Genomic DNA, 21,115 nt, shown 5'->3' with positions numbered 1-21,115 from the left:
CAGGGGACAAAAAACACTGATCCCATTTTTTACTGTAGTCATTGCCATACAACTTAAATAATAACGTGTAAAGGTGCAAATATATCAACTGACTATTTTTGTTAACGCAGGCACTCAATCATTATTTGAATTTTTGTTAGTACATTCTTGTAAGTATATTCAAATTGCAGCAGAAAATCCTAAATGTTATAACAGTCAAAAACGTGTAAAAACCTTTCTTTTTAATAAGAAATTAAAATTGTTGCCTACATAAAGGTAAAGCTAAATACTTGGGGTTGTGATTCTGTAATTTCTGCATGGGATCTATGGTTAGATCACTCAGAGACCTCTGCATGGAGTGACTGATGCCAGAAATACTGCTGGGCGAGATCTCTATTTTCCTTGCCCCCACCATGCAAATTTATTTCCTGCTCCTCACCACTTTTTCTCCATGCCTATTTTATGTTCTTAAAAAAAGAAAAAAAAAAAAAAAAGGAAAAAAAATAAAGACTTCTAGCATCAACCATTTTCACAAATCCCCCCACCAGACAAAAGTTTTCTCATGTTTGTTCAATCACGTCTGCACAGCAAGGGAATAAAAGAACTATTAAATTCCCTTTTGCAAAAACTTTTGGTTTTAGAAAACAGCTATTGAAAGAGGAATATACAAAATCTGCACACAGCTCTTAGATGATCATGTGTGCTTAATATTGTAATAGGATAAAGGTTAAGAATAATATTGTTTGACCCTTTCAACTACTGACATTCATGCCATATTATTGTTAGTGTTGCATGTTAAGCAAGCAAATTTTCAATGAACTTGTGTTGGCTTTACCACAGACACAGATGTTAGGCGGACTCCTTTTTTCATAAGGTTCTCATTATTAACTGAAACCAAGTTGAGTATTTGACTGAAGGAAAGGACCATATCATTGTTTTCAGATTTTGCTCTATGACTTAACTGAACTACATCTGCCAGCTTTGGAAATACCAAGTACTTCTTGGCGCCAGTGCTGGCGCCTTGCTCTATGACTACCATCTTAAGCGCTTCAGCTTGAGGAAGTCTAGTAACCATCAAAACAGTTTAATAAAACCTTAAAACTGTGATTAAGAGTTACTCACTAGCTGACAGAGTGCTCTCAAATTTGTTCTATTTATGAATAATTTTGCAAAATAAGCAAATCATAGTAAACTGAATGCATGGCTGTAAATATGTAGCCTAGAAAGTTCACAAGATGTTTTTGTGATTTATGAAGTCTGTGTTATACTTGAAACCACATTTATTTAATAGATAGGCTGGCACTTCACAGGATAATTCAATCTGCTTCAAATCTATCCAAAGCCTTTGGGAAACATAAGGGATGCTCTGAATATAAATGCAGTTCCACTTTTCACCTTTTTGCACTACTGTCTCTTAGCATAAATGTGAAAAGTATTACACTCCCCTAAAAGATCTCACTTCGTAAAAAATGCTGTTGAAGATGAAAGAACTCTACAGTTTGTGCTAACCCAAATATAGGAACTATTTTATAAAGCAAATAAATTAAACATTATAATTCACTTTTCTGAATATGTCCCAAGGTTATCTGAATTAAAATAAACAACACATCATTCTTTCTTCCTCAAAAAGACCAAAAATCAAAGTGTCTATATTATATACCACTTATACTGCTGATGTTGAAAGCAGAATATAAATGCCAGAACAAGCTATTTTCAGGAAAAATAGTGTAAAAAAGGCCTCATATTAATTTATTTTACATATCAAAAGAGATAAATATTTAGCATTTCCAGATTATTAATTATGTGATCTGAGAATAATCAATAGTTATTTCACTTACCGTGCTGAATGTCCCTCATGTCTAAATGAAGGCTAGACATTAATATTCCAACAGCTTGAGATCTTTTGTTACTTAACAACTTGACAACCTGCCAAAAGAAACACAACTATTGTTATCAATCAGCAGGATAATGTACAAGATAGTTTGTATTACCAACGACATATTCAGGAAATAGTTCTTTGTAGTCTATATATATATTTAAAAATGAGCAAATTTATTAATTTAAAAGTTTGCTTCTGCTGTATAAATCCATTACATGCATATGTAGCTGTGTCACCTAGTTGAATTTAATCCTAAAAGAGTCCCTATAAAGGTTCCCCTAGTTTTCCTTCTTCGTTAGAATGCACACTTTACTTCACACTGATGTTACTAAGTGTATGAAACACGCTGTCAAATAAAAAAAATTCCAACTGTGTCTATCTTGGAATTGCTTTGGTTTCCAAAACCACACAATGATTTCCATCTTTGATGTAAGTTAAAACTGTGAGAATTTATATTTTATTTGAATGTTTGACGTAGTAGGCGCCAATATGAATTTTATTTTAAAATCAAAATAACCACGTACACATTGGGGTTTTCTTTGATCACTTTAAGGAATATAAAAGGTCACAAAGCTTTTTTGTTTTCAAAATAGAAAAAACCCAACAGAATCAAGCCATCAAAACATCTTGCTTTAGGGGGTTAAAATCAGTGATGAAAACACACTTTCATAAATGTTGGTTTTGCAAGCATAAAAGCAGCATGTAATTCAGAGACTGTCTTCCACAGGGCTCTAAGTTGTTTGAATTCAACTTGATGTAAATTTTATATCATTGTTAGGGGAAACAAGTAATGCCAGAAAAGGATCATATCTGTAAAACAACATTATTCTAGATGAAATACTTTTCAATGTGGAGATAGAACCATTGCACAGAAGGAAGAGGTTAATATTTAATCTCAGCAATTTAGGTTGCTGAGTTTTACACTGTACTAAGCACACTGACGAAAACCTTTGAGAGTCACTTGGAGGAAAAAAAAAAGCCACATAATTAGAACTGTAAGATCAAGTCAGGAAGCATATACATATTTTTTCAAGTTACACAGCTCCTGTTGTAGCACCAAGAGGCTGTATTATCTACAGCCACACTGGCAGATTTAAAAATTAATTAACAGAAAAGAGATTAGAAAAAGTAGAATTTAGCCAGAGTAAAGAATTTCATTATTCAATTCACATCTTAAAAAATCAAAAAAGTACCCAGAAGATGTTTGCCCTGTAATTCACTGATTCATTGACAACTTTGATTCACCTACATTTTCAGACACAGGTTTGTACACTGATGCTTGAACAGTAGAAGAGAATGAAAATCCTGACCCAGAACTTTGCCACTGGAACTACTTAGGAACGGAATCTTGAGAAACTCACGGTACTTACAGTATAGGTTTTCTGAGGATGTGGTTGGCTGACCAATTGTTTAATTTTACTTTTTCCCTTTTTAAACCTTCATAACCATTGATTATGAAGATATTTCATCCCCCTTTCTTCACAGATGCCAAACTAGCCTCAGTGAAGTGAAAATACAACAGTAGAAGCCCTGACGATAAGGGGCTAATGTCTATGTCTCAAACACGAATAGCCAGATCGCTGTGCGGCCAACCAAGGATCCTTGGTAATAACATGCTGTGAGAAGTAACAGGATGTGGCTGGAGAAGGGGGCCATGCAGGGGTAGGGTAGCAATTTTCTGGGACAGAAGCTTTGTTCTGGCTCCTGGAGATAAGCACAACATGGTACAGTGCACATGCGGGAATGAGGTTGAGAAAAGGGCATGGATTGTTGACCAAAAGCCAACCCAGTAGTAGGGGATCAAAACACCAGGGACCCCCAAAGGCCTCCAACCCATTTCCAGAAAGGTCTAGAGGAATGAACTGTGCATGATAACTGTTTTGCATAAAAAGCAAGAAACTTATCTCCAGGGCAGGGAAAAGTTATCTATGAATAGGTACCCCCATGAAGATCAGGTATGCATGCTCCAGGACTCTGGACATCCCATTAGCTGGACTGACACTGGAGCAAGGACTGGTGATCTTTCTCCCTCCCTCTACCTCTTTATTCAAAACCCACCACTGTGTGCTTATACTGGAAAATAAGGCAATGACATACCAATTTCCATGACAAGTGTATAATTTGCTACTAAAACTTTGTAGGCTTTTACGGACCTGACTTTTGTCATTCCTTTTTGACCATGAGCATCTGTACACCTGGGTTTTCCCTTCCCTTTTGGGGTGGGATGCCTCAACAGCAAAAATACTGCTCATTAACCAAAAATTTTAACATTAGAAAACAAGTATGTTATAACTGATGCTCACAAGTTTAAAGACCTAAATTCAAGGCATGGCTACTGATATCACCTGTCAAAAATTAGCAAGAAATTCCTATGCAAATGTAATATACTATTAGGAATTTAAAACTGAAGTCAAATGGACTAAAATACGATAGGATAGTCAGATTTGTCTGAATTCAGAGGGGAAACGAATGTGATTCAGAAAAGTATAATTAGGATAACCTGCACTAGTCTTCTAATAGGCTATAATCACTCTAAATATTTTTAAAATGTAATGTAAATTTCATTTAAGCCTGGAACTGAGATAAAGCTGGGTCAATATGAGATTTTCTTCTTGAAAGAGAAGCTGTTACTGATTTACTTCTTTGCAGCTAAAAAAGATAAAGTAGATCTTGAGTAGCAAGGTATAGATCAAAACTTTCTAACAATTAAGGTGCAATCCATAATAGCAACCAAACAAGTACCTTTCATTCTATCGAAAAAAAAAACAGAACAAGGGGTTCAAAATTTCAAAAAGAACAGAATTTCTTCAACTGATGTTGCTACCGAACCATACTTACAGAAAAGGCAGAGCAACACAAAAAAACAATGTAGTATGTTACATAACAAAAGTTCAAAAACTTCACCTTAAAGTTGTGTGCTCCAACAACATCAAAAAGACTGAATTTGGTATGGTAGATGTTGGGGGAACTGTTGATCTCAGCTCCCATTGTTATTGCTTGTCTGAAACAGCTCATATTAACAGCATAACTTTAACTTGCTGGTGTCAGCATATAGTGGGAGTCCTTTGTTGCTTTTATTTTGAACAAGAAAACTATCCCAAAGCTGACAAATAAAGTGAACTAAAAATGAAATGCAAACTTATTGCAAAAGTGCTATCAGAAAACAATAGTCACACAAAGTGGCAAGAGCTTATCTGAAGTAAGCTTGTACATTTCCTGTCACTCAGATGCTGCAAAAATAAAGTAGAAATGGAACTGATGCTGGATACTATGTTGTCCAGAGTAAACCAAAACGAAAGAAGGAAACTGAGAGTAAAATATCTTTAAGTGGTCTTCCACAAAACAAAATTACAACTGCATTCAGGTGTGAACCTACCTAGAACCAACCTGACATTTCCAAAGGAAGCAGAACTACACTGTTCCCTCTTGGAGGCCCAAAGATCAGGAATGAGTTGGAGTCTGTTCTTAGGAAACTCCCACTTCTAATTCATAACTCCTGTAATATTATATTTGCTTCAAATTGTGAAATCACAATTTCTCTCTTCTATCAGCATTCTAAAGCTCAGAGAGCTACTAAGATCAGGCTTACAAACACAACAAGGGGACCAAAACTAGAGAAAAATAACCAAATAAATTATGTTGTTGTCGTGCAGGCTAGAACATGATTGCTGTCACTGCTGCAAGACCGGACTTAGGGACCTAGTAGACCCTTTCAAGTCCTGGCTTAAAAGTTAGCAGGAAAAAGAAGTTGCTTTTTCTGAAAGTGAGCTGATAGACAGGAGAATAATTATTTGCTGAGTGCCACATCTTGACAGTGATTAGAAGCAAAACAAAACAAAAAAACCACTGTCCTCAGGAAGAATAAGTTATCTCTGCTGCAAAATTCTGAACCATGATGATATCAAAATAGTGACAAAGAGCATGACTGTCAGGTGAATGGGTGCAGAACAGCAATAGATAAAGCAGCCTCACATAGAAGCTACCAATTTTGTCTGGTTTTATTTAAAATGTAGGGTTTATGTCAACTTTTATACTAATCTCTATTACGCAGTTCATTCCCATTTCAGTCAATTGCATGAATACTAGAGATTCCTCCAATAGAATGGCTGTAACAATACAACACTAATTCACAAAATATGAATATTAGCATAAATGCCTAAAGCAATTCCCACACTTAAAAGAAAAACAATAAAACAAATCAGCTGCATAGTCTGGGCCTACAGGCTACAGACGAGTGACGCCATTTAAAGGCAGAACAACAAAACTTTGATAAATCCAATCTCGACAAGATCTAAAGCCTCAGACACAATACACAGCTCCTTTTTAGTCTGGATTCTGGAACTCTGCTTTAAACAAATTTTAAAAAAATAAATAAAAAGGAAGCTAGAGATATTATCTGCAGCCTGAAGTCTAGGACAAACTTTCTAATTGTTGAGTGGTCCTCATTGTTGAGCAGTAAACAAACTACATGCCAAATTTTTTCCTGATTATTTAACACAAGCAAAAACAGTCAAAGAGATATTTAGTGAAAGGTAATGCAAGACACATGTTTGATGAGAACCCTGAAGCAAAAAATATGAAGATTGCCTTTCCCCAGAATAATATTTAGTTAATGCATGGAATTTTTCAATGATTCTTGCTTTCTGTTTCTGATTTTGACTGCCAGCGCTTAGAAAAATTATCCCAAAGTTCTCACTGGTTAAGAAAAACTACTGTACATTACATGAAGTCACATGCAGGAAACTCTACTTTACAAAGGCCTATTGCTCATACATGTGGCAGGGAAGAGGAGGAAACAACAAAGTTTCAATAAAATGTTAAGAGACAGGATCAGGGCAGTAATGCAGTTACCTTCTCACTAGGTGCTGTGACAAGAAGTCTTTTCTGCAGACTCAAGTATATTCGAAGTGTAAAATGGGCGATCACAGAAGTGGACCCATCATATCTTTCCCATGTATCCTTCTTATAGGTATAACAGTAATATATTGTTTTACAGGTGGGGTTTTTGTGTGTGTCATGGGTTTTAGTTAACCTTTTGTTTGCCTTTTTTAAAAGGCAAATCCAGAAGTAACTTCTGGCTAGTAATGGCAATTGTGAGAGTGGAAACCGGGACTACTTCAAGTAGTCAGGTCACTTTAGTATAATAGGAGATCAAAAACTTTTCCTTAATACCTACAAAAAAACCCCTGACCTCCCAAAACCAACACCCAGTCATGGCTGTCTAACAATATATCCATGCTGATGGCACATAATGATTTAACTGAACTCACAGAGCATCAATAACAAAGCATAATTTTCAGCATCTCTCTGTCTCCTATCCTAACCAAAACTGAAAATCCCCCCTGGAAACTAGCTGGGTTCTTTCCCCACTGAAGATTTTCATAATCTATATCTTTCTCTTTCTCATACTAATCTAGAGGCAAGTTGTTAACATGTTATGCAAATTAGTGAAGCCAAGCAGCCATGTCTGAAACTTTATGCTTGAGGGTAGCGATAAAACATAATATTTACTTTTCATACATTTTCTCTATTACTGTGTTGTGTTATTTCATTCATAAAGTTTTTACCGATGTAGATGAGAAACAGTTCATTCCTTTTTGTGCTGTTTTATCACTAAAAGGGCCCTGCTTGAAATTATCATAATAAAACAATTACTGTAGGAATAATATTTCACCAAGAGATTGCTGCCCCAGTAATATTCATCATTTCTATCATTAGGTGAAAAAAATACCTAGATTGCTTAAATTTAGTTAGAAACTAGTTAAGTTAGATAAGCATTGTATTCCTCAACAGGAGGCTGAGCAATAGTAAAATGTTCCTTACTGAAAAATAAGAATAATGTTCTAACTCTAAGGACAGGAGTGGCATTTTATTTCTAGAAGTATTCTCTTACTACAGCTTCTTTGCGTCCAACTTAAAAATTCGAATATCCTGAAATCATTATCTAAACTGTTTTATTGACATCTTTTATGCACCTAAGGCTTTTGAAACCAAATGAAATTTTAGTAACCTATTATTTATATTCTGGGGTGGAAACAGTGTTTAAAATTTTAACTTCAATAGATTAATAGTGGAATTTCCACTTGAGAAAATATTTAACTTTTTTTCATTTACATGATAGATTATAAACAACTGGTCTGTGATTGAAAAGTTCATTGCATTGTATTGCATTGCATCATATTACTTGTATAATATTTTCCAAAAGTAGAGTTAGAGGATTATCAGTAAAGTTTCTAAAATGACTTTTCAAAAGTTAGGAAAGTAATCTATGCACGTCAGCTCAGTGCATTCTACATCCTTATTGTGCTGACAGTGGTATCAAGATTTTCTGATTACGTACCATTTTCCCACTGAACCCATTCAATGTATGCTGGCCAATGTTTGCCATGAAGTATACTCTTAATATTGCAGTTACCATCATTCTTGAGTATGTCTATCCTTAATCATGAGGTGTATTCTTCCTGCTTTACTAATTACATGGGTTTTAAGTGCTGCAACAACTGCTATAAAGCAATTTTTGACACAGGGAGCAGTTTAAATTAGTAAGTAATCATTATGGACTGTGCTCATTCCACACAGTCCACACTAGCTATGGTTCTATGGAAAAAACTACCCAGGCTTGTAATCAAAACTAGTATTGTAACTACATGGCATGGCTGAACAAGACACAAGAGTGAGTTTTACCTCGTGCTTGCACCAAACACCACAGGTTTGATGAGATTGACAACTTGGTGAAAGGATGATCCAGGTCAAGGACACCTCAGTCTCACAAAAAGTTTCTGAGGGAAATTACTTTAGACAGAGTAAGAGGTGACACAGAATCACAGCTAATATACTCTGTATTTTCAGCTGTCAGATCTCCTCTGTTCTTCACTCCTTCCCCAGTTAATTTTCTTAATCTTCCTTTGCATCACTCCTCTTGGCTCCTGTTTTCCAAACTACCAGTAAAAAGTCAGAAAAAAATCTTCAGGATTATACCTGAAGTCCCTCCTAAGCAACAGGAACAGACCTATAATCTGTAGAATGTCAAAATTTAAGAAACCCTTTATGCAACTAAAAAGATATATGTAATAAATTTCTCCATAGTTCAAGTCTATGAAATTATGTGGACATGAGCAAAACCAGACTTTGTTTCCTTTCGTAACTTTGTCAAAATACACAAATTGGGGGAAAAAACACAACCTAAAAAAACTTGCAGTCTAAAGAGCTAAATTTTGGCAAAGTTATAACAGGGACTTATAATGAAAGTCAGACCACTTTAATAGGTAGCAATGGCAGCTCCACCTACAATACAGCCTATAAAGGACTTTCTTTGAAGATTTAGTTGGCATTCTCATTGAGTGAGCCTGCACACATTTACAGCAGCTGAGAATTTGATATATATGCATTAACAGAGCAAAATAAATCACAGTTTTTGCCATAGCACCAAATAAGAGACGGTAAGAATAAAATCAGCTGCATTCACAAATAAATATTAACACTTCATTCTTTCTCTTTCTTTAAAGTTCTGGAATGGATTTTAATGTGGCCTTCATTCAATTCTAGGTGTGATATTGATTTTTTTTAGAAGTGTTATAGATTTATATTGTATTACTTGCAGATGATCATGCTGAGAAAACAATTACAACAATTACAACAATAGTTGTGTAGGGTGAAATTAACACACTCATTAAAAAAAAACCCCTAAACAACCCAGAATGATAATAATTTTACCACTTAAAAAAGGGCTTGCTATTCAGAAATAATTATATCATGCGTATCTATATACATACACAGCAAACATATACATACGCTCTATGGTTTAGAGAATAAAAAGTCTTGTGTGCAGAACAGCATTTTACTTCGAAATCATTAATCTTTCATGCACTAAAACATCCCAAACCTATCAAATCTTTCTACAGATTAGCTAGAATTCTCCCTCCTGCCATGCGGCCTTCTCTGTAAATCCATTTTTATTTTAGCTTACAATAAAAAGAGTTTTATTAAAATCATATGTTTATACAAAGTACCAAATACTTTATATGTTTGAAAGTTATCTGTACATTTTTTCATGACTACTATTACCAGTGTAGCCAGTACTTTACATCCAATCCATCTAAGCAATACATTCATTCAGCAGACCCTGCACATCAACACAAGGAGCAAAACCAATTGCCAGAGAAGAGCGTTTCTGAAAAGCAGCAGAGTGAGGGTCCTGGTTCTGTGCTCTACAGTGCTTCTTCATAGCTCAACAGGTGACAAAACACATCTGCTTTGCATAACGTGTCCCTGTAAAAATCACTACAGAAACACCATTTGTAAGATCTTTACAACACCCGTAACTATCATAGAAGCCATGTAAGTCCATAACCACTTAGAGAGCACTTGGTGCTCCCTGTAAAAAACATGTGGAATTACAGCCATTCTTTCCCCAAGTAACTGTTTCTTCTCTTAAACATGGATGGACTTCATTATCCAAGTGTTTACTGCAGTATAAATGAAGAGAATTCTAAAAATGAAGTCCTGCATTCCAAATTGCTGAGAGGGTGTACGTGGAATATATTTGTGAAGCTGTTCTATTTCAGTTGTCTCATGGCAGTACTCTGAAAAGCCCTAACTGGATTCTTGCACGAGTATTTAACCTTGACATCTGCAATAAAGGATAGCTCTCATAGCTCTGATAAAAGCCTATGATTATCTGTTTGGTCAATCTTTTCTCCCCAGATACTTCAATTCAACAAGCCAGACTTCTCTATTAAGCAATTTCTCTCTATTTTGGAGAGCAGTACATTTGTTTGGTTATCAGAAGAAAAGAAACAGAGGATTCTCTTCTCGGAATTAAGGTGGCCCACAGGACTGTTTGTCCTAAATGACAGCAACTACTTTGATTGCCTTAAACTTCTGTGTGGAAATTTCTGTCAGAAAATAATTCTCTTTACAAAGAAGTTAAGAACAATTACTCAATTTAGCTTTACCTACATTTTTTTTAATTTACTGAAAAGACATCTACATTTTTGGCATTGCAAGAAAAAGAAACATTTAGTATTAAAATCCACATCTAATATTTATTCATAATCACTGTCTTTAAGCTCTGTTTATGTTCGAGAAGTAAGCAGTCATGCTTTCTACTCTGTTGAGAGATTTTCATCACCAAATCTTATGAAATATGCAGGGACCAACAACATCATTTTGCATTCTTTTGTTTTACTTAAACAACTATGATAGTAATTAAGCTAAGAATAACCATTAAAAAGGGCTTTTTCTAGAAGGAGGAAGGAGGAGCAAAAATCTTGCACTTTGAACATTTAGTGCAGGACAGCAAGATAGCAGCAGAACCTTACATTTCCTCCCATCCCAGTTAGTACAGCCTAGTGCAGCACAGTGGGACATGTGTTTGCACTGTCCTTCCCATCCATCCAGAGAAAGGTTTTATCCAACACCTTGGGATAATTATCCTAACTTTTTACCAGTTCTGTTGCCTGCAGCAGGTTGTCAGCACAGTAAAGGACGTGCATTTATACTGCTGACCACAATGTGTATATGGGGGCAACATCTCCAGAACTAAGTGGTGGACAACTAACAGGTCATATTCAGATATAAAGTCTAGTGAATAGATATTTTAAAGAGTCCCACTGCATATCCAATGTGGAAAAAAGTCTTGTACAGCATTAACCTGCATGTCAAAAGATGATGGAAAGAACTGCCTAGCTTTGAATTGAGTAGAGGAATATGAAACCAAGATAAAACAAGAATTTTAACTGCTTTTTAGGATCCTACATAAGACCATCCCCTCTGTGATCCAAAAGTTTAATTGAAAATTACTTAGCATACCACCACAATTTGATTTTTACACAGATACCAAGAAGATTACAGCCAAATAGTCATGTAAACATTCAGATTCAATTCTTTTACTCAGGGGTTTAAACTTCTACATTTTAAAGTATGCTTCCCATTTTTATTATATTGAACACCATTCTGTCTCAAGAAACCTGTTTGATTAATATTGGATTTTTCCCAGCTGTGCTTGTCATTTGTTGTCTATATAAACTTCATATTCTTTATAGACATAAACACAACACAAACTTAGAACCACTCTGATTGGTATAACACTAGGACTTAGATTTGAAGCATAATTTTTCTCTGAAGTCATGGTACTTCATGTGCAACTCATTATTTAATGTATAAAATTAATCAGAATAATATATATACTACTCCTTGCACATCTGCAGTCAATTTCAAAGCGTCATATATGCACCTAATTATTTTGGTATTATTTTTGTTAAAGTGGATAAAGCAAAGATATTTTTAGGAAAATACATACTTGAGAAGTAATTTATGAAAAAAGAAATCTTCAGTCTTTAACATGTACAGCTTTGAAATCCATTCTACATTCTCTCCTTTTTTTATTTTTCTGTAGTGTATATATATATATGGTAAGAATTCCACACAAGGCATAATTCATCTAAGCTGCATGCAAAAATCTGTCTTTATGTAAAAAACAGCCTAGAAAAGATCCAAAATTAAATGAGTACTCACTTGTTTAGTCTTTGTTTTTGTAATGGTGTCCGAAATGGGTTTCTTCCTCTCTTTAACAGCTGTTTTAGAAAACAGTTCTTCAAACTCATGATAATCTATGGAAGGCTCTTCAATTTTTTCCCACACAAGTGAAGCACTAGAATCTCTAAAGTTAAGCAAAAGACCTATGTAGGGCAATGTCAAACTAAATAAGGTCATAAATGGAGGAATTAAAAAATAAAATAGCAGCAATTTAAAAGTTGTTGCCTAAATTCTACTAGCAGCATTTTGATAAGAACTACCGTTAATTCTCCCTTATACTTCTGGGTTTTCTTCTGTGTTCACACATGATATAGTCAGGCTTATTTATATTCACCCACTCTACATGGATAGGAATAGAAAGAGGCTGTATATAGGCTATAAAACATGCAGACATGGACAGGAAGAGAAGTAGAAATAGTTATTTACAGACAACCTGTGTGACAGTGGCAAGAATTTGAAAAGAAAGAATAAATTCATCATTAAATAACAGCAGATGGGTTTTATAATTACTACTCAGAGACATAAAGGAAAATATTTATAAGGAAACTTCTTCTCGTGACCGTAATGATCTTTTACAAACAAAAACCTCAAAAAACATCAACAACTGAAACCCAGTCATGTCAAAGTAAGGGCTATCAGAATCGCTTTATGCAAATAAATTGCAGATTGAATCTGAGTCTGCAGAGTGTACAAGGTGGAAAAAAAAAAAAGTATTTCTAGGTCACTGAAGAAAGGAAAGAGAAGGATAGAATGCGTTCAGCATACCTTCATCTAGAAGGAAGACACTGCAAAAACTTACAAGCTGCTCCAGAGATAGATGTTACTTTGAAATTTGAGGGGAATCTCAAATATGACATTTTGAAAAACATTTCACAGAACACCTGGTGGCACATAGTCACCCCTGGATCTCTGATCAAAATGTGAAATGTAACCCCAAAGGACACTGAAAACGCTACCATCAAAGAGCTTCCATGTGCAAATAACTTTTGCTCACTTTAAAGAAAAGGGGTACCCTATTAATGTATCCAACTAAATATAGTCTTGTTTGCCCCGACATCCTCTCAGACACCTACCTAGCAGTAAAGACTTTTGCAAATAACAAACAGTACTATCAAGACAGCCACAAAGCAAAACCACCACTCTCTACACAACTCTGTGACTTACCTTTTACTGTGAAGCTGAATTCTTGTCCAGTAAAGAGGCTTCATTGGCCGAGAAGGCTCTATCACATGTTTCCTGCTCCCTTTCTCCTGATTCATCCCCATTGCAAATAAACCAGATGGTAATGGAGGAGGAAGAAAACCACAGCCCTGTGGGACTGCTGGGTAAGTGGTGCCCTGGACTGATGCTGGGAGGGGTGGTGCACTTCCAGGCAATGGTGGTGGGGCTGGAGGAGGCATCCCCAACCCAGGCAAAGGAGGGGGTGGTGGAGGGACACCAGCACCGGGGAGAGGTGGTGGAGGGGGCACAGCTACACCAGGCAGAGGTGGTGGAGGAGGTGGAGGGGGCACAGCTACACCAGGCAGAGGTGGTGGAGGAGGTGGAGGGGGCACACCTGCACCAGGCAGAGGTGGTGGAGGAGGTGGAGGGGGCACAGCTACACCAGGCAGAGGAGGTGGAGGAGGTGGAGGGGGCACACCTGCACCAGGCAGAGGTGGTGGAGGAGGTGGAGGGGGCACACCTGCACCAGGCAGAGGTGGAGGAGGGGGAACACCTATACCAGGCAGGGGTGGAGGAGGGGGTACACCTGCACCAGGCAGAGGTGGTGGCGGTGGAGGAGTGGGTGGAATGCCCGCTCCGGGCAGAGGTGGGGGAGGTGGTGGCAGTCCTGCTCCAGGAAGTGGTGGTGCTGGGGGTGGCAATCCCAGGCCAGGTGGAGGAGGAGGTGGAGGAGGGACAACAGCTCCAGGTAAAGGTGGTGGTGGAGGGGGAGGTGGGATACCCCAACCAGGCAGAGGAGATGGGACTCCTGCACCAGGCAAAGGTGGCGGTAGAGGTGGTGGAGGGAATCCAGGACACGGGAGGGGAGGAGCTGGAGGCAGCATCGGTATCTCCCCACTTGGCAAATGTGGAGGAGGACGGAGAGGTGACATCATGGCACCTGGGAAAGAGTGGTCCAGGTGTGGCACTGCTGAAACAGTAGAAGACGGGAGTCCTGAGCCAGGTGGGGGTGGTGGCGGTGGTACTCCTGCCATAGACATTGGAGTAACAAAGGAATGGCCATGTGCTCCAGGCAGGGGGGCAGCCTGTTCTGTTGCTGGCAGTGATGGGGGAATGCTACATGTGGGCTCCAGGGGCAAAGAAGGGGGATGTTCGCTACAAGTTACATCTACAGTACTTAGAGGCTGATGGGAAACTGACGTTTCAGTCTCTCCTTCAAATGCAAGGGACGAATCAACTTTGGGTCTTGGAAGAGGTGACTGTGGTATACTCGGTACTGATTGGCTTGCATCCAGTGGCACTGAGATTAGCTTCGGTGACAGAACTAAGGAAATTTCAGAACAGAATGTGGGCTGTAGTTCTAGATCTGGCACGGAACTTTTGCCCCCTTCTAAGTGTGGTGGTGGGGGTGGCTGTGGCAGTGCACTAGCTGAAGGCATTGTATGTGTTAAATAATCCTCTGTTGGTGATGTTTGTACAGATCTCGCCTGTGACACAGTCCTGGGTGTGGTCTCCTCTTCATTCCTTTGAAGAGTCACACTGCTGAGTTCCCCAGAGTCTGCGTGTGTGTGCTCATTTTCCTGCTCCCTCCCAGCAGTCTGTACCTCTGCAGCAGGGAACTGTTTCTCTAGTTCTGCAATTTTTGTCCTCAGATCCTCAATAGTCTGCTCAAGTTGTTGGATGACACTGGCACGCTCCTCAGATTTCACCTCAAAATCATCCTTTCAAAGAAAACAATAAGCACAAAAGAGAATAACATTTATCACTATATAAAAAATTGAATTTAGATCAAGAATATTAGATCAAGAATACTGGTATTCAAGAGGTTCCAAAACAAACTAGTTATTTTAAGGCTTTAAAAAGTGAGGAATAATTTTGGCTAGCTACATTTTAATTGGAAGTAGACAGTTTAGGAAAATTACTTGCTTCAGTATGACACTACCTTCATCAGTACAAGCATATTTTAGACTGTGATTATACCTGTCAAAACCAAAACTCAGTAGTAACTCCTCCCTCCCTGCAAATATCCTGACCAAGAAAACAACCAACCATTGAGCACAAGTACTGCAAGCATTTGCCTACACATGGATATGCGGACATGGTGGTGGGAGGGCTCAGCATTACTTTAATTCTGTTAATTGGAAAAATGTTGTTTCTTCAAAGGGATGCACCATGCATAACAGACTGAACATAGTATTGACAGCTGCATTTCAGTATATACCTTAATGATACAACACAGATCAGGAATGCAGAACACTACAAATGCTCTCTTTTGGAAAACAGCTAAATCTCAGGACAGAATAATTATGCTTTTCTCCAGCCAGCATGACTAGGGAAGAAAAGAAGCAAGACAAAACTAAGGGAGAACTTTCCTCCTACCCCAGATTTATGACTCCTCTGCCAAGTGACAGACTGTGGTAGGAAAGATTCCTTCCCAGAATGGTTGATCTGTATTTGACAGATTACACATTTCTTATCTCTCTCAAGTATCTGATCCTGCTTGCTGTAGACTTGAGTCGAGGAACCATTAACCTTAAAGGCACACTAATTCCTACATTTTTAAAGAAATACCAGTAATAAACTGTACTGAATTTAATGGATATGTGCTTTCATCCAAACCTACCAATAGAAGCAACCTTGTCCAAAAATAGCCATTTGTGCTTATTCAGGATTGATGAACAGGAGATAGACATGACTTTACAACAAAAAAATTTTCTAATAAAGAAATTATTTTCTAGTTGCATGCATTTACTTTTTAGTACTTTTGTTCTCTCTTTCATTTTGAAATATTAGCCAGCACTTCAAGTATTTAGTTGAATTAAATTGTTCATGCAACAGCTTTCATGAGTGGTTACAGTCAAACTTGTTTAGTGCCTCTTTATTCCCTTTTGTAAAATCATATGCATCTCAGATGAGACCATAGGCTTACTTAATAGGAAATATTTCAAATATTCAGATTAAAGATTTTGTAAAGAACCCTACAAATAAACATACAATACTTGATATACCAATTGCCTTGATTTGTTTCAGAAAAATGTTTTTTCTCCTCTTTTGACACATGAAGCATTTAAAAGTAATTTTTTTTTCTGGAAAATGGAGTTAAAAATTCCCCAGCTGGGGATTATTAATAAAATATTATATTCATTAATACTTAAAAAAAATGTTTCTGCACAGAATTGGTTTTCAGACACAAAAATTCAATTTCTTATTTATCTTAGAATTTCTTAGTTGTCTTAAAGTAATCCCAGAAGTTAAACAGCAACTAGTACATTTAAACAAATTATTGTTTGATTTTGAAGTACCATTATCAAAAAACTTACAATCTCTTAGATTGTTTGAACTTTCTGGAACAGCAGTTTGAACCAAAAGTTATGTATTTCAACTAGGTCTCCCTACCACAGGTTGAAAAAAAAAAGGAAAACAGAGAAAGGAACATGAAAAAATGAACAGTGAAGGAATTAACAGAGTTACATTAACATAGATTATAATAAGAAGGGAAAAAGGCTGAGAAAGACATTTCCATTACAAATTACTCATGGTGCTTCAGTCCATCCAGTTTCCTTTAATAACTCAATATTTCGTAGCAGCAACAGTTTTATTGAAAAAATTCTTAATAAAGGAGGAACCCAATATTGTTTATCCCTTTCTCTCTTCTGCTCTTATCCCCCTAGCAGTCACCTGCAAATACCATAAGGCCTATCAGTTGTTCAAAAGGCAATACTATCAAAGGAAATGTGTTGCTAGGATTATTAAGGCCACACACCAGTTTTCAGCTGAGATCAAATACAGTTTCCCCAGACTGTAATTCTCCTAAGCTCCCATTTTACACTGTAAGAACACTCCAGCAAGGATTTTATAAGAGATACGGCAAATTCATTTCTGCCATAAACAAACTGCACCCAACAGGATTAAGCACAATATTCAGTGGCTCTGAAGAGATTTGCCTTAATGATGGCTGATCTCAGAACAGTTGCCTGTTTTAAAAACTTTTTTACTCTGGAGATTGGATTCAACTTCTAACAAGAAAAAGAAGTAATTCTTGAATACTGAAATTCTATGTTAGCTGCAGGAAAAACCTAGAATTCACTGTTCTACAAGACAATTTACCCTGCGGATAATGAAATTTCTTTCAAGAGAAGAACTGTTTTTTAAAGTTTTTTAAAAATGGGCAATCCAGTGAGATGAATTAGCCATTCAGACAAGAAATGAAAATATACTGATGCATTACAGGAACTGTTTAGCCCATGCCCTAAGAAGCAGTGTTTCTGCTATCCTCGAGATACGACATTTCAAACAAGCTGGTGATTTCCTATCTTATTTTACCTAACAATCACCAACATACCCAGGTTTTCATAGAAACAGCATTAGTATGAACAAACAAGACTTTGATGTGAATGAAGAGATATTTATCCAGAGGATGCGATATACTTACATTTATTTGGTCTAAAAACCAAAGAAACCAAAAGCAAAACAAAACATGGCCCCTGCATTTATGTGTTTCAGTAATTATTTTAGACAGAGATATTTTTCATTTAGACTTTTAAGGTGCCCTCAGAGTAGTTTAATTGGATTTTTGCCTTTGCCCTAGTTTAAAGTCTACCTCTAGATCTGAGAGGGCTTATCAAACAACTCTAAGTCACAGAATGCTTCCACTATCCTCAACAAAGAAGGAAATCAAAACTATATAAATCCAATCAGAAATGAAAATTCTACAATTTTCTTAGAGACTAAGCAAGAGACTACTTAATTTTTCATACATGTAAAAGATGGTCAAAAGCTGTTGACAAGGATCAGAAGACTGAGACTAAAAATCCACACATAATGAAAAGAAGTTTCATTTTCAATCCAGGGGACAATTCCACAGCAGAAACCTATGGGGTTTAAAAGAGATATGAGGAAACACTGTCTTGCCTAGAGTTCTTACCCAGGACCCAGGTACTGTGGAACAGTCTTCTTTCTGTAAAGAAAGAAAGAAAGGTGGAAGCTTAACCCTTGCTTTATCCTGGTGGCTTGGCTATGAAAGAGTGAGCAGGAAAAAACATTTCAGAGATGTATGGCTATAGAACAGTGCCCAGCATTTCCCAAACAGGCTGTACATGTTCCATGTGCAATGAGTTGGATGCTCAGTCTGGGACCGATGTCCTCTTTGGGTTGCACTGCTAGGATTGTTTGTATACAGATCTGGGAATATTTGCTTTACTGGCTAAATGTTGTACACTTGGATCTGCACATGTACATTTCATACAATTCATTCCAATCTTGTCATGTTTCCATGTGTGCACATCAGATGTCCAGCATAAAGCTGATCTAAATGGATAGAACATACCCAGGTTCTTCAAACATGTAAAAGATCAGATTTCAGCTACCTCCTGCTACAGAGTTGACAACCTAGTTTCTCAGATGAGTGACTGAAACCTATAGACCCTTCTATAACTAAATTTCCAGGCAGAAAAAACCCACATCTGTAAAAGTCAGCCCTAGTCTATGTGTATATATAGACACACGTATATGGGTGTCTGTATTATGTATTTGTTTATATCTATCTATCTCTGCTTTCATTCACTTATATGCTTTATGAACAGCCATAATGTTATCTTTTTTTTTTTTTTTTAATAAACATAATGACAGTTCTTAATGGCAATTTTGGGATATTTGAAAAATAAAGACATATTACAGTTTAGTTTTAGAAGTTAATACCTTATACTCTTGCAAGTCAAAAAGTTGCATCAGCAGTTTGATAATTTTCAGCAACTTGTCACTTAGTGTAATGAAATTTCCTCTCTGGATGGAATTTGTATTTAGATGATAAGATTATATTTGCTTTGATTTTTTTTTTTTTTTGCCAAAAACTTGACCTTTTAGTTTCTCTACATCACAATTCATGAATCAGAGTCTATGCTGCTACCTAGTTGCAAGAACACACAGGAAATAGAAGCATATAGTTAAACAGGATTAAGATGGCAAAATAAGACCCCTCAGGTCTTCTAGTAAGTGTGCCTGGGAGCACTTGGTGGTACTAGCAGTGCACAGTTACTTGGAAGGATGCTCTTTCCAACTGTTCTGTTAATAAATGCCTCTTTTCTACGCGAAGTGAAACATTTTTGAACGCGCACGCTCACCGAATGGCACAAAGTAGAGCCACAGTAAGAATTTAATTCAGTCAGAGAAATGTGATCTCTATTCAGGTTTCTCTCTTTAAAGCTGTCTCATTTTCAAAGCTACTTCTTGCAACTGCAGATCAACCTTAAGAAAAGGAGACACAACATTTAACAGGCATTTTTAGTGCTACAGTAATTGGCAAATGAGAAGTACTGGTGGAGACTTGATTTGCATTCAAACAAAATAGCATCCATCTAATTAATTCTCACATTTCACTTAATCTCAAGGCCCATTGCAGCATGTTATTTTTACAGCAGTAGAAGTTGAGTCAAAATTTGGCAAACTTGCCAATAGCATCAGGGAGAACTGCCGAAGGAGTAGAATTAGTATTGGATATTAGTTTCTTCCTCAGACTACCTGATTAAAGCCTTTTGAGGGAAGCTTTTACTATTCTGAAGTTGCACATACGGGAACAGGGGTAGACATTTTCACAATAGTCCATCTTTCTTCCTGCAACCACAAGGAAACATGATGCAGAGCTTCCCAGTACAGCAATGAATGAGCAAGCCCTGAAACAAAAACAGTGCAGTGCATTGTCCTGCCTGAAGTTATAAAACTTACGTGGTGAGTGTGAGCCACTCTCCCACTCTGTGACACATTGCAACAGATGGATTACACCACCCTGCACTATGCTGGCAATGGCCTGTGTAGCTCTTCCTATCCTAAAGAGCTGAGACATGTCTAATCAACCAAGTGGTTTTGTAAAAACCTATCATGTGTGACAACCCCAAACCATTACATGCAGAAATCAATGATTATTGAAATAATTTGAATAATTTCAATAATTATTGAAATTCAAATAGTTCAAATAAACGATCACAGAATTAACAGGCAACATACACCTTTGAAGAAGGATGCACGCATTGCAAATGCCAACTTGGAAAGCTGGAAGCCAGAGGAAAAAGAGCTTAGTTTCTTGAAGTTTCTGCTCCTGAACAGTTTGAATTCCTTATCCCTGAGCTAAGTGTATTTCAGAGGATAAGATCTCAGTTCTTTACAGTACCCACTTTAACAAATAATCAACTTGAGATACATCAAAGATTGAAAGAGTTTTCTCTCTTTAAGGTGTAACTCTGAACTTAGTTGGAAAATAACCTTAGGTTATCCCCAAGTTTTACTACAATAGAAACCTCAAAAGAATTTTTGTAGACAACAGACAAGACAAGGTAAAATAAAATCTGACAGAACCACTGACCACCCTAGGAGATGCACAGGAGTCAAGTTTAATTACTGTAGTCTTACATAATATTACTCTAAACCTTCAAAAAATAAGCTTGTGGAAGCTTAACCCTTGCTTTATCCTGGTGCCTTGAGTATGAATGAATGAGCAGAAAAAAATACACTGAGAGGTGTATGGTTATAGAACAGTGCCCAGCATTTCTCAAGCAGGCTGTACATGTT

General features: G+C 37.0%; 1 protein-coding gene across 5 annotated transcripts in view; it reads right to left on the bottom strand.

Moving 5' to 3' along the window:
- Positions 1-21,115, bottom strand: part of FMN2 (formin 2) — a 166,759-nt gene that overhangs the window by 86,129 nt on the left and 59,515 nt on the right. For 2 of the 5 annotated variants that reach the window (XM_010398951.4, XM_010398960.4), the window contains 4 exons: positions 18,480-18,512; positions 13,559-15,276; positions 12,374-12,518; positions 1,818-1,905 (listed from right to left, as the gene is read on the bottom strand). In XM_010398951.4, coding sequence (XP_010397253.3) covers positions 1,818-1,905; positions 12,374-12,518; positions 13,559-15,276; positions 18,480-18,512 — 1,984 coding nt within the window. The remainder of the gene's footprint in view (positions 1-1,817; positions 1,906-12,373; positions 12,519-13,558; positions 15,277-18,479; positions 18,513-21,115) is intronic. The other 3 variants (XM_010398968.4, XM_010398976.4, XM_039569096.1) reach the window with 2 other exon arrangements.

The sequence above is a fragment of the Corvus cornix genome, chromosome 3 (genome assembly GCF_000738735.6).
Source record: "Corvus cornix cornix isolate S_Up_H32 chromosome 3, ASM73873v5, whole genome shotgun sequence".
In the NCBI taxonomy this organism is placed as follows: Eukaryota; Metazoa; Chordata; class Aves; order Passeriformes; family Corvidae; genus Corvus; species Corvus cornix.
This window is presented reverse-complemented; position numbering and strand designations above follow the sequence as displayed.